The 19,096-nt window shown below is 43.4% G+C and overlaps 1 protein-coding gene across 4 annotated transcripts in view; it reads left to right on the top strand.

Annotated features, from left to right (window-relative positions):
* arnt2 (aryl-hydrocarbon receptor nuclear translocator 2) overlaps window positions 1-19,096 on the top strand; it is a 168,101-nt gene that overhangs the window by 126,790 nt on the left and 22,215 nt on the right. For all 4 annotated transcript variants that reach the window (XM_062029809.1, XM_062029828.1, XM_062029818.1 and 1 more), the window contains 4 exons: window positions 3,074-3,150; window positions 4,036-4,170; window positions 9,390-9,464; window positions 10,931-11,082. In XM_062029809.1, the coding sequence (XP_061885793.1) occupies window positions 3,074-3,150; window positions 4,036-4,170; window positions 9,390-9,464; window positions 10,931-11,082 (439 nt within the window). The remainder of the gene's footprint in view (window positions 1-3,073; window positions 3,151-4,035; window positions 4,171-9,389; window positions 9,465-10,930; window positions 11,083-19,096) is intronic.

Consider the following 19,096-nt stretch of genomic DNA (forward strand, 5'->3'; position numbering starts at 1 on the left):
TGCCCGATATGTACCCCCTTGTACCCTTACACAGTACGTCTCCCCTAGATCGGGGGAGTGTGCTGGAGGCCCGACAACCCGCATCACCTGCCCCACCTCCATCATGGAGCACTCCCGGCGCACGTGCCCGGGCTGTCCGCACCTCCAGCACACCGGCCCTGGTGTTTGAGGTGCCATCTGCGAGGGAAGCCCTCTCCCCGCAGCGCCGGTATCCTGGAATGCACAAATTGTAGAGTTATTATCACCCCGTGCCCCCCCCCCCCCCCCCCCCTTGTCGTGTGTCTCTGGGTGCGTGTGGGTGCGTGTTCTTTTTTTATGTCCATGTGGGGAACCTGTTCGCTGGCTCCGGGTGGCTCAGGCTGGCATGGTCGTCGCTGCGGAGGTTCCCCTTCCAACCCCCCCCATCGCGGGGCGAGTTGCCGCCGGGGTCTTGGGGTGGGCCTCTCGGCCTTCTTGGTTGCCATCTCCCGCTGGACCGCCAGGTGTTCTTCCGCCAGTTTCACAGCAGCTTTGACGTCTGTGGGGCTGTGGTAGCGTACCCACGCGGATGTCCTGGCCGGGATGGCCTCCACGAATCGCTCCAGCACGATTGCCTCCAGCATTTTTGGATCCAGCCCGTTGGGCTGGAGCCAACGGGTTGCTGCGTCTCGTAGCTGGAACGCCAGCACGAAGGGCCGGTCCCCTAGCCCCAACATCATGGCCCGGAACTTCCGGCGATGGACTTCGGGGCTGCTGCCGACCCGGTCCAGTATTGCGCAGCGCAAATTTGCATACTGCATGCGGGTGGTCGCCGGGAGACTCACCGCCGCCCGCTGCGCCTCCCCCACCAGGAGCGGCAGCAGCTTCGCGCCCCATTCCTCCTCCGGCCACCTGCACGATGTTGCCGTGGCCTCGAAGACATCGAGGAATGTCTGGGGGTCCTCCCCCTCCACCATGCGCTTCATGGAGGACATTCCTCCCGCCGCCTCTGCTCTGTCCATCAGTGCCTGCAGCACCTGTGTCTGCTGCCGGCTTGCCGTTGACACCTCGGCCAGTACTTGGCCCAGCGCCTCCAGCGGGGATGTTGTCGACAACTCTGTGGTCCGCCTTGTTGGGTGCCACTGTGACGCGACCTCTGTATCGGGTTCTTCTGGGACCACAGGAAAGGGAACAACACTCTGCTGCAGCGGGTTACAATCGTTTTAATTATGTTGCACACACGTGTCCGGTGGCTTTTCAGCTCCTCCTTGGTCCTCGTCTCTGCTTTTCAGCACCGCTCTCGTGGTGTCGCTCTCGTGCTCTCCAGCCCACACCCCCCCCTCATGGTCTCCGACGCTGCTAATAAAGGAACAGGTGATTAGATAACTTGTTCCAGCTGAGATATCCACTCACCTGTCTGCCGCTTCATGGCCGGCCCCTGCACACACCCCGCCCGCAGGGAACGTGTGCACCACGCCCCTCTCCACAGAGGGGCTTAATGACAGCAGTTTTTAAGGCCTTTGGAAATGTTCCAGTCTGAATTAAAATGTTAACTCCATGAGAAAATTGTGGTAACAAACTGCTCAGCAGAGAATTTAGAAATCTAGTGGGTAACTCATCAAGGCAGCATGTTGATGGACTCAGACTTTGGATGATCTTTTCAACTGTTTAGTCAGTGACAGGAGTAAGATGTGCCAGCTCTAGATGACTAACTGGCTACAGAGTAGCTATTTGTTTTCCAGGAATTATTGCATTTTTAATGTCTTGAACTTTATCATGAAAGAATATTTCAAACTCATTGCATTTACATGTAGAAATGAGTTCTAAGGGAAGTGAAACTAGGGGTTTGTTAATCGGTTTACTGTAGCAAACAGGGTACAATAGTTAAATTTGACTTTCCTACACAAAGTCTGGTTGAACACGTTCAACTTTTATTTGTAAATCACATTATGAGCTTGGAGCTTTGACTTGCGCCATTTCAGTCTGGCTCTGCGGCACTCCCTTTTCTGTGCTCAGACCATATCTTTGTTTCTCTATGGCACCTTTTGCCTACTTTTAACCTTTCTAACCTTGACAGGATCAATGGTATCCAAAACATTTACCACACCTAATGTTCAACAGATCATCAACATTAGCATATGGGGTGTTTTCAAACCTAATTATTTACACAAACTGTGTACTTACTGTCATTTATGAGTGTTCCTCGAACAACTGCAGACCCAACTGGTGGTTTGGGTCTAACAGACAAGTCGAACAAAACACAAAAATTATCTGATAAAGCAGCATCGACAACACTCATGTTTGAAATAGCCAGATCCTTAGTAATGATTAAATCAAGAATGTGGCCTCCGCTCTGGGTGGGCCGTTTACATGCTGTGTAAGACCAAACCTTTTTAGGGACATCACTAAGATATCTACAAACGTAGCATGCCTGTCATTAGTTACATCTACATACACATTCAAGTCCACTGTAATGACCAAACACTCAAAATCAATGTACATACCTGAAAGTAATTCTATAAAATCATTAATAAATGAATGAGTTTTGTGGTGGTTTGTAAATAGTGATATAAAGTATGGAAAATCGTTTTATCTCCATTTTAATGACATACTCAAATGATGAAAAAAAAAACATAAAATTGTTTGACAGCACTACTTTTTACACATAAGCTAAGCGGTTTTATGTTTTTCACTTTGTTCCCTTGCTGTAAAAATCAACTGAAGCGTAACTTTAAAACCGAGCTACCGACACACCATATTTTTTTTTTTAATAAAACACATAAAGCAGAGTGAAAAGGCTATTACAAATTATACATCAACAAATTTGTGTAGTCTAAAAATAAATGTTTTTTGAAATGTTGTAGAAGTAACATTTGGACAGTGTGCTTGAATATACCAGTTGAACATCAGCGTATTTTCAATGTTGAAAATGCATATGAAAATTTGCATTTATGTATGAACTATGAAATGATTGTTTTTCCACAGTCTGATACTAGCATGGAGGTGTAAAGTTAAACATGTAACTAATACATTATTTCAGAAGAATATTGGTTGTTTCAAATTTTAAATGTTTGTAATGATGGCTTATTTCACGCCAGACTGTCTCTTCCTTCAGGTATGACAGTTCCAGATGAAGACACAGAATCAGGGCAGACTGGGAAGTACTGCCTCGTGGCAATTGGAAGACTGCAGGTGCGTGCAGCTATTTGTATCATTCCTCTCAGAAAATTTACTTATCATTTTAGTGAGTTTTCATGTTTTTTTAGTCCAGAATTTATCATTAAAGAAGCAAATGTAGTATACTTTACAGTGCATGAGGAAACTATTCACAGCGCTTTACTTTGTCCACATTTTGTTATGTTACAGCCTTATTCCAAAATTGAATAAATAAAATGTTGCACTTCAAATTCTACAGACATGCCCCATAATGACAATGTGAAACACTTTTGGTTATTTTTAATTTGCAAATAAATTAAAACTAAACAAATAATTTTTACATACTGTATGTATTCACAGCCTTTCCTCAATACTTTGTTGATGCTCTTTTGGCAACAATTACAGCCTCAAGTGTTTTTGAATACGATACCACAAGCTTGGCACACCTATCTTTGGGCAGTTTCACCCATTCCTCTTTGCAGCACCTCTCAAGCTCCATCAAGTTGGATGGGAAGCGTTGGTTTTCATAGAAGACGTCTCTGTACATTGCTACATTCATATGCATGCCATGCCAGTGAGCATGTGCAAAAACAACTTCATATTCAGACATTTATGTCTTTAGAACATAAAAAATATAAAATCATAATACTGGGCTTGTAGGTACAGTATATGACAGCGGTCCCAAGCACCTTTTTAATACATCAATTATACAATAAAAATTAGGTTTTCCATGTCTCAAACATGTTAGAATGTTAATGAAGTTTTGTTAATATTGTGTGCTTGGAAACGTGGTGACTGATTATTACTTACGCAGGTTCAAATGGATGGATTCTAAATACCATTGTATGACAAGTCTTCTTCAGATTAATGTTTGAAAAAGGTTGTGATAAATACTAATGCAAATGCTCTAACCTTCATCAGGTGACAAGCTCTCCAGTCTCCATGGACATGAATGGTCTCTCTGTACCCACTGAGTTCTTGTCGCGCCACAATTCAGATGGTGTTGTCACATTTGTCGACCCACGATGCATAAACGTCATTGGCTATCAGCCTCAGGTAGGATGGAAAAGTTATGCAAATGTTCATGGTTTTAGGATAAGCCTCAAATGATTACATTTTGTAGCTGATCCGGATTATTTCTACTACGTTACCTTACGTATACATTTATGTGCTCGTCTGTATGCAAGCAGCGCTGCAGAAACACAGATAGTGGAGACATGCAAGACTGTTTACTCTGTTTCTTTCATTCTGCTATACATAGCTCAAAAAGTTATTCACACATTTTGAATAAACATTCAGAAAATGTCAGAAATGTGATCGCTTGTGTAACGATGGAGTCTCGGAAAGCAGAGTGGCAGCAGGCATGCAGCAAAAAGTCTTACTGAAGCGGTCATATAAAAAAGGCTATGTAAAAGTCTCATGTAAATGTTTCTTCACTGTAAGCATGTTGATATGGTATGGCTTGCATTGTACAATCAACATATGTTATTTAAGTCAGTTGTGTTTCTAAATCAATTCTATTTTCCATTTTTCTGACCTTCACTAGTGCCATATAATTTCAAGTGACATTCTCAACAAGTTAACTGGTCAACTTCTCATGATTCTCAGACGTTCATTGTCGTGATCAATTTCAAATAGAATTTAATGGGCTGTCTAAAGTCAAGCATTATTACAGTTATATTTGTTGCAGATGTTATGCACTGTTCTTCACAAAAAAATAAATACATTCGCAAATTCTGCAGCTAAAATTTAAAAAAAAAAACCTAAGCCGTTTTCAGAAACACATTCTTAATCCTCTTCATCTTACTTTGCAATACAAATGCAGGGTATGATACCTATTTTGGATTTCTTGTTGAATCAGATCTTTTTATGCAGTCGGTTATATTACAAAAAAAGAAAAAATTGTGATGGAACGTCTCCGTGAAGTGATAAAACAAGGGCTTTAGGGTTGTTCGGTATACCGGTACTAATAATGTACCGCAATACTAATTGATTGAAATCGGTAATATACTGCCTTTGAAAAGTACTGATACCGTTCTTTCATCTGAGTGCCGCTGTGTGGTAGTGACTACAGAGCCGAGGCGCATGATGTTGAGTGTGTCAAAATGCACACACAGAGTGCATACAAGCAATAACATCTTGGAGAGGAGGAATGGCAAAAAAAACCTGCAATTTTACTGGTTAATAAAGAGGGTGCGTGAAGTGCAATATGGAGGTATTTAGACTTAAAAACTAACGGTAAGGTGACGCTTTAAACAAGGAAGCTCGCTCGGTGCTTCAAATGCTGCTTTAAAACACGCCTCGTCAAATGTGACGATTAGTATTACCACCTTTGCTTCAAACTTAGGCAAACATTTAAAAAATAAGCATTCAGATCTGCACAAGGAGTTTAAAGAGTGACAGGTAATAATGTAGTTGTTAAACCTGTCCTGCTGTTCTGCTCCGGTGCAGACCGTAGTAGAGGAGCCTGGGGTAGCCCGGGGGAGCCCTTCCCCCCAGGGTCGATGTTTTCGTCGGGGGTAACACACTTCACTTTACCCGTCAATCGATCTGCTCAGGTCCGCTTTCAGGTCAGAATGACGAGGCCACCGATTTGTGACAATCTGGTTGCTTTATTGTTAGTTTTGCATGACACAACCAGACCCGTTCATCACTCTACTGCGCAGTGCAGCGCTACCGCTCTTTCTCTTTACTCGCCCACTCACTTACTGACGTCACTCAGACAACACATTGCCATTCTCTTAAACACGCATACACTACATTTATAAGTTAACCTCTGCTGTGTACATGTAGATACGTAGACACGTACACAGCTGCTTGGATTGATGCCAAATATTAGTGGAGTTAAAACTGCCCAATTAGCAGTCAACTAATGCAAGTGAAATGACTACATTTTGTTACACATTGCTACAATTTATGTTTTATCTTTAACACATGTGTGTTTTACCTGCTACATGGCTTATCTGTGTACATGTATCCATAGTTTTGTAATAATTGTATTTTTCTTAAAGCACAGACCAGAAGTGGCAACCATAAATCATGAAGCATTTAATATAATGTAAATAAAGCTTTTTATTATATTCTAACCTAATCATTGATTATGGCAGACTATATGTAATATGGAAAATTGTAAATTGTTCTTTCAGTGCAACAAGAAAAACACAATATGTTTAATGCCCTTTAATTTATATTGTAACCTTCTAAAATTGTTCTGTGTGCAATAGGAAACTTGTAGGATGTTCTGTTAAAATTAAGCCAATATTGACATTTTTTGTAGTTCCCTTTATTTTGAAAAGTATCAATATACATTTTGGTACCAGTACCAAATTATTGGTATCGGGACAACCCTAGGGCAGCACGGTGGAACAGGGGTTAGTGCATGTGCCTCACAATACGAAGGTCCTGAGTAGTCCTGGGTTCGACCCTGCGCTCAGGATATTTCTGTGTGGAGTTTGCATGTTCTCCCCGTGACTGCGTGGGTTCCCTCCGGGTACTACGGCTTCCTCTCACCTCCAAAGACATGCACCTGGGGATAGGTTGATTGGTAACACTAAAATTGACCCTAGTGTGTGAATGTGAGTGTGAATGTTGTCTGTCTAACTGTGTTGGCCCTGTGATGAGGTGGCGACTTGTTCAGGGTGTACCTTGCCTTCCGCCCAAATGCAGCTGAGATAGGCTCCAGCACCCCCCGCGACCCCAAAAGGGACAAGCAGTAGAAAATGGATGGGACAACCCTAACGTGCATAAAACATGACATCACGCACGCTGCACTGTGTTTACGGAAGTAATCATGTATCCGATTCATGTAGGTCTTAGTCCAAGCGCAGTTGTGGCAATTTTAAGGATTTTGTCAACATTTTCTTAACCAAATTATTTCCCTTAGGAGATTAAAGGCATACTGCACTTTTTGGGGAATTTTGCCTGTCGTTCACAATCATTATGAAAGACAACACGACGGTTGTATTTTTTTTAATGCATTCTAAATATTAAATAAATATAATCAAAAGTCCACTTACAATGGAGCCTATGGGAGCCGCTCTATACTGCCTATAAAAAACCCGTAATAAAACATTCTGCTTTGATGTTCATATATTCCCATTTAAAAGAAGAATGACTCATAATCCTCACAAAGAAAACAGGGGTGGAACCAAGCGTCTTTTCGTGTCGTTCTCGCCATCCCCTTGTCGGAATACGTCCTCGTCCCTCTACTATCCAAGTGAGAGGCGTGAGTTATGATCTACAATAAAGTATGACACGCAAAGGAAACGAGGAAGTAGCTTACTACTCGATAATGACAACATGGGCACGCGAGCTTGGGATCATGGTGCCGCTATAAATAGTTTGTCTGTGTTAGCGCTTATAATAACAATATCACAAATACTTGGTGAATATTCAAGTCACAAAATGTAAATTGAGTTTTTTAATTGGGTTTTATGGGCGAAATAGAGCTCCACTGTAAGCAGACTTTTATTTATGTTTATTTACGAGTAAGAATGCATTTAAAAAATAAAATATATATATATATATATATTAGGGGTGTGGGAAAAAATCGATTCGAATTCGAATCACGATTCTCACGTTGTGCGATTCAGAATGGATTCTCATTTTTAAAAAATCGATTTTTTTTAAATGTATTTATTTTTGTATTATTTTTTTTTAATTATTTTATTTTTTAATCAATCAATCCAACAAAACAATACACAGCAATACCATAACAATGCAATCCAATTCCAAAACCAAACCTGACCCCGCAACACTCAGAACTGCAATAAACAGAGCAATTGAGAGGAGACACAAACACGACACAGAACAAACCAAAAGTAGTGAAACAAAAATTAATATTATCAACAACAGTATCAATATTAGTTACAATTTCAACATAGCAGTGATTAAAAATCCCTCATTGACATTATGATTAGACATTTATAAAAAATTTTTTTTTTAAAAGAACAGTGTCACAGTGGCTTACACTTGCATCGCATCTCATAAGCTTGACAACACACCGTGTCCAATATTTTCACAAAGATAAAATAAGTCATATTTTTGGTTCATTTAATAGTTAAAACAAATGTACATTATTGCAATCAGTTGATAAAACATTGTCCTTTACAATTATAAAAGCTTTTTACAAAAATCTACTACTCTGCTTGCATGTCAGCAGACTGGGGTAGATCCTGCTGAAATCCTATGTATTGAATGAATAGAGAATCGTTTTGAATCGGGAAAAACGTGTTTAATTGAAAAAAAAAAATAGATTTTGAATCGAATCATGACCTCAAGAATCGATTTTGAATCGAATCGTGACCCCAAGAATCGATATTGAATCGAATCGTGGGACACCCAAAGATTCACAACCCTAATATATATATACTGTATATATATATATATATGTATATATATATATATATATATATATATATACATATATATATATATATATATATATATATATATATATATATATATATATATATATATATATATATATATATATATATATATATGCGTGTATATATATATATATATATATGCGTGTATATATATATATATATATATATATATATATATATATATATATATATATATATATATCCGTCGTCAGGAAAGTGTAGTTCCCCTTTGAGAAGGAAGAGGGCAAGAATTTGGGCTCTTGCACTTTGTGGGGCAGTTGCTCCCATGACTATTCAAGGAGCGTGCAGGTGAGAAGTCGTTAAAATGCAGTACACCATCGGTACCCCAATGTTGCCAAAGTTGAGAGTGTGCAATGAATAACACTTACCAATCTCAATAGTTGCTATTTTGGCTATGTAGTGGAAAGGAGGGACTAACTTGATCATAGTGGAAATTTGCAGTGATGGAAAGAGAAGAATAAGCAAGTAAACACCATCATTTTCGGTTTGTGTGCAACAACTGTACTGACTTTGAGACAGCACAATACGGTCAATATTTACACAGTCTGTAACTATGCACGTATTACATATTATATATTTGAGATGTAGCCTAATTTTAGTGGTGTCGTCTACTACCTGAATTTCTTTGGCTCAGTTTAGACATTTTCACTTTGCTGAATCTTCATGTGGGTACCAATGCACCATGGTGTTGTTGCACCGAAATACGACAGGGCATGTGTAATAAGCACTCCCTCTTAAGACAAACCATAGCCTTTCTGCTTTGAATAGGAGTTGGATTACTTCACCTGATAACTTAACGTCAATCTCTTCTTACTTAATTTTGAATTTGTAATGTATTAAATGTACAATTGTGTTGTTCCAAAGGACCTGTTGGGGAAAGATATTCTGGAGTTTTGTCATCCTGAGGACCAGAGTCACCTTAGAGAAAGTTTTCAACAGGTAATTTATGTATAACTCCTGGCAAAACATTTGGAATCATCAGACTATGTTCATTTAGTTGTTAATTTAGTAGAAAAAAATCAGATAAGGCATGACACAAAACTATGGTAATTTAAAATGGCATCTTTCTGGCTTTAAGAAACCCTAAAATAAATAAAGAAAATAAATTGTGGTAGTCAGTAATACAATTAGCATATGCAATTTATGTTAACACAGAAGAATGGTCTTTCTTCTTTCAAATGAAGATGACATCAAGATAGTGCAAAGAAGTATTGAGAATAATCGATCTATAAACTTAAACTAGTGCAATAAGGAGTCAAATACTGTCATTTACGCAATGGCGATAAATTGGGCAAATTAGAAACAATGAGGGTGAAATATAGTTATGGGGAAATTGGACTACAATTGTATTATGTTTAAAAACACACATTAAACACTCTAATCACGCAACAACTAATCAATCAAAGTTTATTTATATTTTATGTGTTTATATAGCCCTTAATCACAGCATTAACACTGGGAAAAATATATGAACCAATAAAAAGTATATGAAAGGTCCCAATTGGGTCCTCGTAAGGTTAAATCATCAACATCGACTCAATTTCTGGAACTCCTCTCTTCACATGTGGGTTCAATGGGTTATGGTCTTAGAACTTGGGAGTTGGCAGAGGATAATTATGTTATGTCTGTCTTGGCTTAGTATGACATTTTCTTTGTCACACGCAGCTCATCTGGGTAAAGTCTAGATGAGTTCAAGGGTGCAATTCCTTATGTGAAAAGGGCTTATGCGGAGTGAATTGATGGCCCGAACTCCATCTGTATTTTATTTCAAAGTACTTTTAGGTTAGATTGAATTCTTCAGTGATTTATTTTATTGACAGTGCAAAGCAATAACATGCTGGCTAGAGACAGTCACCCAGTCACACTCACATTTACATGGATGGACAATTAAACATCTTTCTACCATGATTTATACTTCTGCTGAGGAATGAAGCTTTACCTGAAAAGAACCATGCAACACGAGAACAAGATATACATAGTTGGTCAAATAAGTATTTCACTCCCTGCTGATTTTGTAAGTGTGGCCCCTTCGCAAAATATGAACATTCCATTGTTTTTATGTAAAGCTTTGTTTTAACAGTGAGACAGAATGTTTAAAAAATACATCCAGAATGTATAACATCAAATATAGTGTATACATTTGTATTTGATTGAGTGAAATAAGTATTTAATTCCTTACTATTAAGCAAGCATTCTAGCCCCAAAGAGCGCTTATGTGTCCATGAAAAACATAACTGACCTCAGGGACAAGATTGTAGACCTGCACCTCTTAAACACGTTGCTGAGGTTGAACAAAATGGCTGTTTTCTTTCACATGAGCATGCTGCCCACTGTGTACGTGAATGAAATTGTGCATTCAGGATGCAAAATATCCATATTGATATGTGGCTTTCGGTATTCTTCAGGTGGTGAAGTTAAAGGGTCAAGTTCTGTCCGTGATGTACCGTTTCCGCATGAAAAATAGGGAGTGGATGCTGATCCGAACCAGCAGTTTTACCTTCCAGAACCCCTACTCTGATGAGATTGAATATATTATCTGCACCAACACAAATGTCAAGTAAGTTACTCACATCATCAAGTGTCAATTAATGGTCCCATTAGAACCGTATGCATTTGTTGTGAGACAAGCAAATGTTTGTACTGTCTGTGAATATTCTCATTTATCTAGATCAAAGTAGTCTCAGAACATTGCATTGATTGCAAGTAGACTATTCAGATTGTCTTTGAAGATATTTCACCTCCATGCCCACAGATTTATATAGGACAGCTCTAGTCTAAGGGCCTGATGTAGGATCCAACGTATTTATCTTCTGCAAGAAGGGACATTTGTATTTAGTCCCAGCGCCTCTATGGGGCTTGGTGACGACATCGCAGCCTTTCTTCTTTCACGTTGGGTGCCAGATGTAGAGGTCGTTCCCTACCCGTTCCCCTGATATTATGTCAGGAGTCAGTCGTGCCGTTTCACCAAGCCTTTTAATCACCATGTGTTACAAGTTTATCATTTTCAGTACAATCTTTTCAGACGTGTCTCTCTCTCTCCTCTCCTCCTCCGCTGGCCGCTCACTGTTAAAGACAACAGATGATCAGATTAACACGTACCACCTTCGAAATCTAATCACCTGCCAGCTGCGTCTTTGTAGTCGACTGCGCTCCGCCCTCAACACCGTCGACTGAGGCGGTGACCTTTTGCTCCTGCAGTGCGCTAATCACAACCTCCCCCCACATACCTCCACCGCCAGACTTAGGCCGGGACATCATCCGGCCGCGCCAACTCTCCCCCACCGGGGGGTGAACCTCCGGTAGTAGCCCACCAACCCTAAAAACTGCCTCACCTTCTTTTTCGTCTTAGGGGTCGGGCAGGCCGCAACTGCTGCGGTTTTTTCTACCTGAGGCCGCACCTGACCTTCCCCCAAGTGGTACCCCAGATACTGTACCTCCCTCCGGCCAACCGCGCACTTCGCCGGGTTGGCGGTGAGCCCCGCCCGCCTCAGGGACTCGAGCACCGCCCCCACCCTCTGCACATGCTCCGCCCAGCTGTTCCCCTGGACGATGACATCATCCAAATAGGCGGCAGCATATGCAGCGTGGGGCCGCAGCACCCGGTCCATGAGTCTCTGAAATGTAGCGGGCGCACCGAACAAGCCGAACGGAAGGGTCACGAATTGGTATAAACCTTCCGGAGTGGAGAATGACGTTTTTCCTTAGACTCTGGAGACAAGGGAATCTGCCAGTAGCCCTTAGTCAAATCCAGTGTCGTAAAAAACCGAGCAGTGCCCAACCGGTCCAGGAGCTCGTCGACCCGGGGCATTGGATAGGCGTCAAAACGTGACACATCATTTACCTTGCGGTAGTCCACACAGAACCGCACAGACCCATCTTTCTTCCCCACCAGAACTATGGGGCTGCACCACGCACTGTGTGACTCTTCTATCACTCCCAATTCCAGCATGGCTTTTAATTCTTCCCGAACTACTTTGCGCTTGTGTTCGGGCAGCCTATAGGGCCGAGACCTCACCGTCACGCCTGGGCTGGTCTCTATGTGATGCTGGGTGAGAGTCGTGCGGCCTGGCAGGGGGGAGAACACGTCAGCAAAATGCTGCTGCAATTTGGCCACGTCTGCTTTCTGTGACGGCGTCAGATGATTATCACAGCGGAGAGGAAAGGGCCAGGGGGAGGGGGAACCTCCGGCCCCAGCTCCTCGCCCTCCGCTATCGCCGTCACCATGGAGACAGGCTCCGCTTCCCTCCAACCTTTTAGTAGGTTGAGGTGGTATATTTGTGTTGCCCCACCCCGGTCAGACCGCCTGACCTCGTAATCCACGTCACCTACTCGTCGTGTGACCACAAAGGGTCCCTGCCACCTGGCGAGTAATTTGGAGCTGGATGTTGGGAGTAATACAAGTACTTTCTCTCCCGGTGAAAATTGTCTGAGTTTCGTCCCCTTGTTATACAGGCGCTGCTGACGTTCTTGGGCTTGGAGCAAATTCTCACGTGACAAGTGCCCCAAAGTGTGGAGTTTTGCTCTCAAGTCCATGACGTACTGAATTTCATTTTTACTGGGGCTTGGACCTTCCTCCCAGCTTTCTTTAACTAGGTCCAGTACCCCGCACGGCTTCCTGCCGAACAACAGTTCAAATGGAGAAAATCCTGTTGAGGCCTGAGGAACCTCCCGCACTGCAAATAACAGGGGATCCAACCATTTATGCCAATTTGGTTTGTCCTCGTGTACGAACTTCCGGATCATGGATTTCAAGGTTCTATTCAACCGCTCTACCAGCCCATCCGTCTGCGGGTGGTAAACGCTGGTCCGAATAGATTTGATCCCCAATAATCCGTACAGCTCCTTTAACGTGCGTGACATAAAGGACGTGCCCTGGTCAGTTAGAATCTCTTTCGGGATTCCAACTCGGGAGATAACTTGAAATAGTGCCTGCGCGACACTCTTTGCAGAAATGGAGCGCAGCGGCACTGCTTCGGGATAGCGCGTTGTATAATCCACCAGGACTAGTGCAAAGCGATATCCCTGGGTGCTCGGGTGAAATGGTCCGACGAGGTCCATGCCAATTCGCTCAAACGGGACCTCTATGAGTGGTAATGGCCGCAAAGGTGCTCTAGGGGTGGCTGCGGGGTTGACTAGTTGACAGTCCGGGCAGGCCGCGCACCAGCGGCGCACGTCTGCCCGAATGCCTGGCCAATAGAACCGGACCATTATCCGATTAAGTGTTTTATCATAACCCATGTGACCAGCCATCGGGTTAAAATGCGCCGCCTGGAAAATCATTTCCCGACGGCTTTTTGGCACCAACAATTGGGTGATTTCCTCCCCTGTCTGAGTGTCACGACTCACTCTGTATAATCTATCCCTAATCAATGCAAAGTGAGGGAAATCCTGCGCTATACCCGGGCGAACCCGCTGCCCATCAATTGAAATCACTTGGTCTCAGGTCGCGCGCAGAGTGTCATCTCGAGACTCCTCGAGTGGAAAATCATCCATGGGGCGCCATTGGGGAACCGGGGAAACCTCCTGCAAAGCCCCCGCCGGCTTCCCTTCCCCCTCCCCCCGGCAGCGTCGGATAATCTCGCGTCGCCGATGAGAACAACGCGGACATTCCCTTTTCCTACCGGTCGTGAACGCACCCCTGCGCACTGCTTTATTAACCCGTTAAAGCCCAATTTGTTCCCAAGATTAAGGGGTGCGCCAGGCGCGAATTTACAGCCACCTTAACACTATGTTTTTCCCCTTTAAAAAAAATGTCCACCGGCACGATAGGGTACTCGTGAATATCCCCATGCACACATTTAACCCGCACCCGTGTAGCTTTTCTCAACGCCCCGGGTCGAACCAGGTTTTGGTGAATCATGGACTGCTCGCAGCCCGAATCCACCATCGCCCGGTGTATACTCCCTTGTATCCTTACCGGTACATAGTATGTCTCTCCTGGCCCGGGGGAGGGTGCTGGAGGGTCGCCAACCCGGATCACCTGCCCCGCTTCCATCGCTGGACACTCCCGCTGCAGGTGTCCTAGCCGCCCACACCTCCAGCACACCTGCCCCGGCATTCGAGGCGCCGTTTGCGGGGGAAACGCAGTGTCCGCAGCGGCCTGGCCCTGAGGAGGAGAAAGCAGACTTGGGTTGTGTCGTGGCCGTGACCACGGCTGGGCTCCTTCTGCTGGCAGCGCCCGCATCCTGCGCGGCGCCGGGACTGGCCGCTCCGCTCCTCCTGCAGCCTTCTCCTCCTTCCCCTTCTCCCGGTGTACGGCCAGGTGGTCCTCCGCCAAGGCTACCACCGCTGCTACGCCTTGTGGCCGATGGTAGCGGACCCACGCTCCAGGAATTGTTCCAGGATGATCTGCTCGATCACCTCCTCTATTCCTCCGGGTTGTAGCCATCTGGTCACCGCGTCTCTCAGCTGTTGGCCCAGGGCAAAAGGCCGCTCCTCTTGTCCGAGTCTCATGGTCCGGAACCGGCGTCTGTGGTCCATTTTGGACCCTCCTGTCCGGTCCAACACCGCCCTCCTCATGTCCCGGTAGCTCACGCGGGACGCTGGTGGCAGGCTGAGCGCCGCTCGCTGCGCCTCTCCCACCAGCAACGGTAGCAGCCGCACCGCCCACTCTTCCTCCGGCCATGCGCATGCCTTCGCTGTCGCCTCAAACATGTCCATGAAACTTTGCGCGTCTTCTGTCTCTGCCATCCTGTGCCTCCCCACCGTCGTCAATGTCGGCCTTGCTGCTGGGGTTGTTCCCGCTCCGGACCTTTCCGTGAGCGCTCGCAGGATCTGGCTCTGCTGTGCAATTTGGGCCTGCATCGCCTCATTCTGCTGGTGGTTCGCCGTCGACACCTCCGCCAAGAGCTGTCCCAGCGCCTCTATGGGGCTTGGTGACGACATCGCAGCCTTTCTTCTTTCACGTTGGGTGCCAGATGTAGAGGTCGTTCCCTACCCGTTCCCCTGATATTACGTCAGGAGTCTGTCGTGCCGTTTCACCAAGCCTTTTAATCACCATGTGTTACAAGTTTATCATTTTCAGTACAATCTTTTCAGACGTGTCTCTCTCTCTCCTCTCCTCCTCCGCTGGCCGCTCACTGTTAAAGACAACAGATGATCAGATTAACACGTACCACCTGCGAAATCTAATCACCTGCCAGCTGCGTCTCGCCGTCCCGCACATGCCCCGCCCCTAGTCGACGGCGCTCCGCCCTCAACACCATCGACTGAGGCGGTGACCTTTTGCTCCTGCAGTGCGCTAATCACAACCTCCCCCCACAACTCTTATTAGCATTACATATACTGTATATAAATCAAGTACCTACTGTACTGTTTACTTGTAGAAATACCCTTTTTGGAGCAAATATCTACCCATATAATTTATATGTGTATATATAATATAATATACATATAGTTTCTCGTGCGCACGAGATACATATCTAAAAAAAAAAATTCCACCATGTCCCTTTAGGGGCTCCATACTTTTCCCTGATTCAATAAACACGTAAAAAACTGTGATACTGTTACGGTAAATCAAACGTTAGTGCAATCACAATATAGTAACACTCGAAATAGTGCAGAGCAATAATAATATATCAATAACTCAACGTTGCTCAAACGTTAATGTCACACAACACAACACACAAAATAAACATGTAAAGCTCACTTTATGAAGTTATTCCTCATCCACGAATTCTTCGAATTCTTCTTCTTCAGTGTCCGAATTAAACAGTTGGGCGGATACGGCATCCAACATGCGAAGTCGTCATTAATCGAGTCAGTGTCGCTACTGCTCTATTTCCGTGTTCTACTGGGTGACTGATCGTCTTAAGTTTAAACTCTGCATCGTAAACGTGTCTCTTAATAGGAGCCATTTTGGGGTCTTTACATAAACAAACAAATGGAAATCAAAACGGCACGCCTCGCGCAGTAATATATCCCAGCATGCACCGCGCGCTTCTTCTTCTTCTACGCGGGTGGCTGCGGGGGAAAATGAAGTTGGCGGCTGCTTACCGTAGAAGAAGAAGCGCTTCTTTTTCTACGGGGGAAAAAGAAGTTGGCGGCTGTTTACCGTAGTTGCGAGACCTAAACTTTATGAAAATGAAGTTTAGGTTTGTTGTGGCTCAATATTGGTCCATATATAAGGCGCACCGGATTACAAGGCGCACTGTCAGCTTTTGAGAAAATTGGAGGTTTTTAGGTGCGCCTTATAGTGCGGAAAATACGGTACTTAGTAATCACTCTTTATTTTTTTATAAGAGCAGATCCTTTCACATGTTCAAAGATACCATCTGTGTGCTTCATGATGGTAGCTACGTTTAAGCAACTTGGACCAAACATGCAACCAATGTCAACACTTTTTCAACATTTAACGATGTCTACTTTCACTTTCCACAACACACTGCTATCAGAAGAGTCTGCCTCATGCTTAAGAGACATCATGAAGGGAAGAAAATCAACGAAAGTGCCGTTGTCTTTCCTCTGTGTAGCGATGCATATTCTTCCGCACCTAACTAGTTCTCGTAGTCTTTTTTTACAGTATTAATCATTTTTGGAGTATAGACCAAACACCGTAAAACTAGGACAGTAATCTGATGTTTCAGTACAAAACCGTTATTATAAGGAACATTGGAGTGGCTACTGCTTGACAAAATAATATCAATCCCTCAATTACTTGTGTTTTGTTTCTGTTTAAATGCATGATAATGTGGCACATTTCTTATGACACAAGACAAAATGCCATGCATACAAAAAAACGCTGTGTCCGAAGATTTCCAAAAGGTCAGTTTTTAAGGACAATAAATATCTGTGTTGATATTGTAGATGTTATTATAGATATCATTCAACTATTATTCCATTGCTTTGATTACTGCCAGAATTGTGGAAAAATTAAATTTAAATGAGCAAATAAAAAGTTGGAAAGATTGTGAAGATGGCGCCACCTGGATCCAAGAGTGAGGTTTTTTTTCTCGATTGGCCATGGTGTCACTGTGGCTTCACATCTGTCACATTCTTATGAACGTAATCTTCCAGGAATGACAGAAATGACTTGTACAGCATCTGGTATGATTTTAGACATGGTAATGAAGTGATGAGGTAATGGGCGCTCGGTGATCACTAACTGGAACTTCTTGAGCTCGAACTCAGACGTCATGCTCTGAAGTTCTTTGCTGGCTTATATTACACCAGGATGCCCCAACAAAATGAAACGCGCAACATCATCAGTTAGAGGGAATGGTTATATACTATGGGCCTGATTTAAAGATCCAAATACCACGGGCTAAACATCAAGTGCAAAAAATAAAATAGCGTGTACTATGAGTGGGTATGTTGCGTGTGATCGACTAACACTGCATGTGCAATTGAAAAGTGGTCCAGACCGCCTTATTTAAATGAGGATGTTGCATGCATACAGGGCTTTTACAAATGAGATCATCATTTTCTGCACATTTATGTTATCATGCTTGTACCTGTGTGCGATGTCTTGAACATCAATAATCCGTAACACCTTTTCTGAATCGCAATCCTGAAAACAGAAATATATGCACACTGACAGTTAATTTGCGTCACCGGTGCATCTAGAATGACTCAAACACAAGAAAATGCACAATGAAAGACGTATTTTAATGTAGGAGATATCCATCCATTTTCTACCGCGTATTCCCTTCGGGGTTGCGGGGGGCGCTGTAGGAGATATATTAGAGTAAAATACTGTAGTTCCTAAATAAAATAAAAAACGTCAGCAGACACCAAAACGCATCAATTGAATACATTTTAATCAGCCCAATAAGTCATCCAGCAGCAATAAAATTATAAAAGAAAATTGCTGGATAGACGATATGTCTAATATTTTTTTATTTCGAACCGTACAAAATGTTGACACACACACTTAGGACAAGGATTCTCGTCTGTACATCGTCTGTCTGTGTAGCGCAAACACTGATCCTGCAGCCGTATTTGGAACTGTAAGTTTGCACGTCCTTCTGACACGTGTTAAAGAAAACACTAAATAGTGCTCGCAAAATGGTGATGAGTGTTGATAAATCACATTGCGAGTGCTAAATTATTAGATGTTAATTTTCTCCTCCCATAGGTGTTTTGATGATGAACATACATTTTACAAATTAATGAAGACAGAGACGCACAATGGATTGCACACCTTATTCTGCTCACTTAACAGACGCAATCTAATTTGCACACGTTTAGTAGATCAAGGTTTGTGTGTGCTATCAGGTTTGCATGTGTTTTAGTACACACAAACCTTTAGTAAATAAGGCGCTATGTGATGCTATACATTCTGCATACAAGATGCTTTATTTGTCATTGCAGTAAAAAATAAGCAAGATTTGTGAGTTTGAATGTTGTCTATCTGTGTTGGCCCTGCAATGAGGTGGCAACTTATCCAGGGTGTACTCCGCATTCTGCCCGAATGCAGCTGGGATAGGCTCCAGCACCCCCCGCGTCCCGGAAAGGAACAAGCGATAGAAAAGGGATGGATGGATGTTTAGAATCAAACTGTCCAAAAATCCCTGGAAGCTGATGGGTTGCCAAAATTACATACACATATAGCAGGGGTCGGCAACCCAAAA

The sequence above is a fragment of the Entelurus aequoreus genome, linkage group LG02, assembly GCF_033978785.1.
Source record: "Entelurus aequoreus isolate RoL-2023_Sb linkage group LG02, RoL_Eaeq_v1.1, whole genome shotgun sequence".
In the NCBI taxonomy this organism is placed as follows: Eukaryota; Metazoa; Chordata; class Actinopteri; order Syngnathiformes; family Syngnathidae; genus Entelurus; species Entelurus aequoreus.